General features: G+C 43.5%; 1 protein-coding gene across 1 annotated transcript in view; it reads left to right on the top strand.

Moving 5' to 3' along the window:
- The window catches only part of LOC122542761, a 24115-nt gene extending 21304 nt beyond the window's left edge, over positions 1-2811 (top strand). The window contains exon 3 of the mRNA XM_043680770.1: positions 1885-2811. Within this exon, the coding sequence (XP_043536705.1) occupies positions 1885-2717 (833 nt within the window). The 3' untranslated portion in view covers positions 2718-2811. The remainder of the gene's footprint in view (positions 1-1884) is intronic.
- Positions 2812-5219: the final 2408 nt, after the last annotated feature.

The raw sequence follows: 5219 nt of genomic DNA, 5'->3' as shown, positions 1-5219 counted from the left end.
TTTGGTATGCTTTCCTTTATTGGTCAGTGTATTGAGTACAGGGGTTGGGAGGTCATGTTGCGGCTGTACAGGACATTGGTTCGGCCACTTTTGGAATATTGCATGTAATTCTGGTCTCCTTCCTATCGGAAGGATGTTGTGAAACTTGAAAGAGTTCAGAAAAGATTTACAAGGATGTTGCCAGGGTTGGAGAATTTGAGCTATAGGGAGAAGCTGAATAGGCTGGGGCTGTTTTCCCTGGAGGGTCGGAGGTTGAAGGGTGACCTTATCGAGGTTTATAAATCATGAGTGGCATGGATAGGGTAAATAGACAAGGTCTTTTCCCTGGGGTGGGGGAGTCCAGAACTAGAGGGCATAGGTTTAGGATGAGAAAGGAAAGATATAAAAGAGACCTAAGGGGCAACTTTTTCACACAGAGGGTGGTACATATATGGAAAGCTGCCAGAGAAAGTGGTGAAGGCTGGTACAATTGCAACATTTAAAAGGCATCTGGATGGGTATATGAATAGGAAGGGTTTGGAGGGATATGGGCCAGGTGCTAGCAGGTGGGACTAGATTGGATTGGGATACCTGGTCAGCATGGATGAGTTGGACCGAAGGGTCTGTTTTTCTGCTGTACATCTCTCTGACTCTGCGTAACTGGCCATTCCCCTTTCATTGTACAGGTGTTTCTTCTAAAAAGTTGAAAGCCTTTTGCTTGAGGCAGTAATCTGTTATCTATAATCAAATTGGTCCGAAAACCCATCCAAACCAAACTTTTTGGAATCGCTGCTTTTACAAACGCTCTGAAAGAAAGACCCAAGGACAGCATAACCTTGTTAAAGAGCAGCATCATCACAAACATTGACTGAAATGCACTTTGGGGAATTATGAAGAAAGAGAAGGCATTATTTAAATGTATCTGTTTTTCTCTCAATTTCTTTTATTGCAAGGTAGAACAGGCTCAAATGGCCAAACATCACATATCTTCGTCCCTTCCTTAAGTTCTTGGTTGACTTGCAGTTTCACAATTTTTAGATTACTTACAATATGGAAACAGGCCCTTCAGCCCAACAAGTCCACGCCGAAGCGCAACCCACCCAGACCCATTCCCCTACATTTACCCCTTCACCTAACACTACGGGCAATTTAGCATGGCCAATTCACCTAACCTGCACATTTTTGGACTGTGGGAGAACGTGCAAACTCCACACAGTCAGTCGCCTGAGGCGGGAATTGAACCCGGGTCTCAGGCGCTGTGAGGCAGCAGTGCTGCTTGGGTCATTCATATTTTTCATTTCTTGTCTGAACGTGTTTTATGCCTTTCCAGTCCTCAAGCTTATCTGTCTAAATCATATCATTCTCAGAGAGACTGACACCATCTTATACATGGGAGTTGAAGGTGGGATGGTACCTACTGCAGGCAGAGTTTATTTAAATGGGGAGTCTGCAGACCACAGCAGGTACTTCAGCCCTGAAACTACAGAAATGTTTCTAATAATAGCATGTTTAGTTCTTCTATAAAGTGCATTTAGTGGAGGATGCATCCTCATTTAGTGGAGGATGCCTACACATAGTTAAATCAATAAGCTTAATCACATTCACTAGCAGTAGTGTGGACTCCATGTGCAATTAGCAATTCAGGGAGTTACATTTTTACTCTGCCTGGGTCTTGCAGCATCTCACAAGGCAATCTCCTGTTGTCCACAGCAGCCCCTTTTAGGGACCATTGGATCAGTAAAGCTAGTATATGACGAAGGGGAATAGTTTATGGAGAAAGCTGTTTGGCATTTTAGGCCCTGATAACATTCATGCTTACAATATGACATTCCAGCCGAGAATGAGCTGTAAACATATAAGTATATGCTGTTGAAAAGGGTCTAATTCTTCTTTCCTTCCTTCAAGTTGAAGCTCAACTGGATGAAGACAATCTGAAGAAGATTGGCAAGAATGCAAAATTATCTGAAGCTCAGGGGTTGAGGTGGTCTTCCCATGTAACTACTCTAAGAATGTCTTATTCAGCTCCTGCAGTGCTGTCCACAGTGAGTCCAAGAGATGGCCTGAGGGAGAATTTGAAGGAGAAACTAAAGGCCGAGCCACTGAGTCATGTGAGTAATCTCAGTGCATTTTTACTCAGGAAAGACAAAGTGCCTCACATGGTGAGCCCAGTTGAAACACAACATATTCCATTTATAATTGGCTCCAAGAGAGTTGGTGGAAAGTCTGGGACTGCATATAGAACAAACCAGCAGAACATCAGCAATGAAGGTGCTGACATTTTCAGTCTGGTTAATAAACCTCCTTCTAATGAACATCAGAGATATAGAATAAATATCGCTGATGACTCAACCGAGAGTGACTGGAATTCAGTTTGTTCTCTGATAAATCCAAGCAAGCGTAATGGTGGCAACCAAGACAACTGGAGGGAGACTCTTTATGCCTTAATCAGATGTTACGGATTCAAGTCTTGCAAAGAAAGGAAGGCAACAGCAGGCATAGCAGCTCAGAGAGCCTCAACACAGCTCAGGAAGCCCACCCAGACCTGTGTCCAAAGGATCTCACACGGACAGCGAGTCTTATCCCAGATTGCTTTTCGAAGCCCCAGAAAAGCACCAGATGAAAAATCCTGGCATGTAATCCCAATGCCATGGCAACAAAGCTTTGTCACCATGATGCAAGGTGGCGTAAGTCAATTTGGTGCTTTAGAATTGATCTGGCTGTCATCTGATTTTAAGTGACAGGAGTCTTTCCTTTCCCAAGGCCATATTGTGGTCAAATACCTCACCACGACCATGGAAGAAGAAAATACATTGTTAATAAAAACATATACATTCAAACCAAAATGGCTTGTTAAAGTCCAAGTCCTTGTTCAAGTATCGTGGTCTGGGGGAATTGGAACTTCTGGTCTCTCTCTCCCTGGGTTGAACTGTCAGCTTTCAGTGAAAATGCTTCTTTCCCTCTGTCATCCATTCTGCTATTTCAATACAAGAAGGAATTTGCACTGATACAGCACCTTTAATGTGGTCAGACATCCCAAGGCAGCAGCTCTCAAACAAATTGTGGGCGGCACGGTGGCACAGTGGTTAGCACTGCTGCCTCACAGCGCCAGAGACCTGGGTTCAATTCCCGCCTCAGGTGACTGACTGTGTGAAGTTTGCACGTTCTCCCCGTGTCTGCGTGGGTTTCCTCCGGGTGCTCCGGTTTCCTCCCACTGTCCAAAGATGTGCAGGTCAGGAGAATTGGCCATGCTAAATTGCCCGTAGTGTTAGGTAAGGGGTAAGTGTGGGGGTATGGGTGGGTTGGGCTTCGGCGGGGCGGTGTGGATTTGTTGGGCCGAAGGGCCTGTTTCCACACTGTAAGTAATCTAATCTAAAAAAACAAAAAATTTGACATTGAGCTACATCAGGATGGTCTCTGGTCCAGTGGACAAAAACTTGATCAAATGAGTCGGTTTTGATGTGTTTTCAAAGAGAGGAAGAGGAGTGGTGAGGTTTAGGTAGGGAATTCCAGAGTCTGAGGCCCAGGCAGCTGAAGGTATGGCTGCCAATGGTGGAAATTTGGGATGCTCAAGAGGGCGGAATTGGAGAAGCAGAGAGGTCGTGGGTTTGCAGGACTGGAGGTGATTATGCAGGTAGGGAGGGGAATCAAGACTTTGGAAGTATTTAAACATATTAATGAAGATTTTGAAATCATGACTGGACTAGACTGGCAAACAATGCAGTTTTGTGTCACACCTCACAAGGGTCATGAGCTGGAAATAAAGTCTAGCTATTGGCTATTCCCAGAGTCATCACAAAAGTTACAGATTTTTAAAGGTCACAGTATTTTCCAATCTATCTTACTTTCAGCCCCATGTTGATAGAAAGCATAGACTAGGTTTCTCTACATAACAAGAATCATTATTTATTACAAATAGTTTACCTACCTAACGACTATGATCCATCAGCATGTAACTTTACGAGTTAAAACTTTAATCCCTGTATAAATTCCTCACCGACACACACACACGTAATTCTTCTGTTATGCATTAGCTGTGTTCTTGTGCAACCCTGTGTTGTCGAAAAATTGTTCTTTTAGAAACAGTGCCTAAAGTGTTGATGTAATCTCGTTATAACCAACACACACTTTAAAAGTTTGCACTTTGGAGACAATATTCCCAATTCGTCAATTGTGTTATAGCAAATTCATAGTAACAAAACACGTGTTATAGCTGAATGATCTGTATTGGACTGAGGGAGAGCAGTTCAGTGGGGAATCTTTGTTCACAGCATCTGCTGAAATTGTTCTTGTGCTGGTCAAAACACTGGTTCATGTTCTTCCTTCTCCAGATGCTGATTTGATGGTTCATGTTTCTCATGAGTCTCAGACTTATTAATTAAAAGTCTCACCTTGTAGTTGAGGAACAGATACACTGATTTTCTTCAGGCTTAATGTAGCTTTTCATGCAGAGAACAGAGACAGCCCGTGAACTGGTAGAGGTCGGATGGCATCTCACTATCCAGTTTACAGCCCCAAGCTGATCAGATCCTTGAGAACCAAACCACATAATTATCGGCAGGGAGACAGCCTTTGTCATTGATAACTGGTGATTAGTCCACAGAGGAGTCATACACTTGTTACCAGCTGAATCTCCGTTTGTACACAGTCCTCAGTTCCAGCTCGCCTGCAGTTCAGTTACTGGTTGAACAAACAGCTGTATAAATGGTGCTTACATTGAGCGTCAGGTTACTTACTTTCAGAATTGCAGCAATTCTCCAGCCATTCATTCTGTGTCTGAAAACAGTTCTTTTCTCATTTCAGTTAAAAATACAGAACAATACAGTATTTACATTAGCGAGCCTGGGGTTATCTCTGAAACTATCGACTTGGGTCCCTCACCTGGACTTCTTGATTTTAAAAAGCCCTGAATCCCTCAATATGCAGTTTGACATTCACCTAAAACTATTCCATTCCATATCCTACCCTGATCGTTGGCAGACAGAAAACATTCTTGTCTGTTTAGGATTGACATCTTGTCCTAAAGGTGACAGAATACAGCTGTGATACACTGTGCCACCCTGATGTTCCCCCACTTAACAGTCAATTCCAGCTGGACCTGTGCCTGACAGCCTTCACTGAGGAGATGAGAATCTCTTTGCACTTGAAGGTATTGACAAGAGTTCACTGTTATCTGAACACTCAAGCTTGAAGAGTCACAGAATCCCTACAGTGTGGAAGCAGGCATTTAGCCCATCGAGTGC

The sequence above is a fragment of the Chiloscyllium plagiosum genome, chromosome 41, assembly GCF_004010195.1.
Source record: "Chiloscyllium plagiosum isolate BGI_BamShark_2017 chromosome 41, ASM401019v2, whole genome shotgun sequence".
NCBI classification, from domain to species: Eukaryota; Metazoa; Chordata; class Chondrichthyes; order Orectolobiformes; family Hemiscylliidae; genus Chiloscyllium; species Chiloscyllium plagiosum.
Note: the sequence above shows the minus strand (reverse complement) of the source record. Positions and strands in the feature narration are given on the sequence as shown.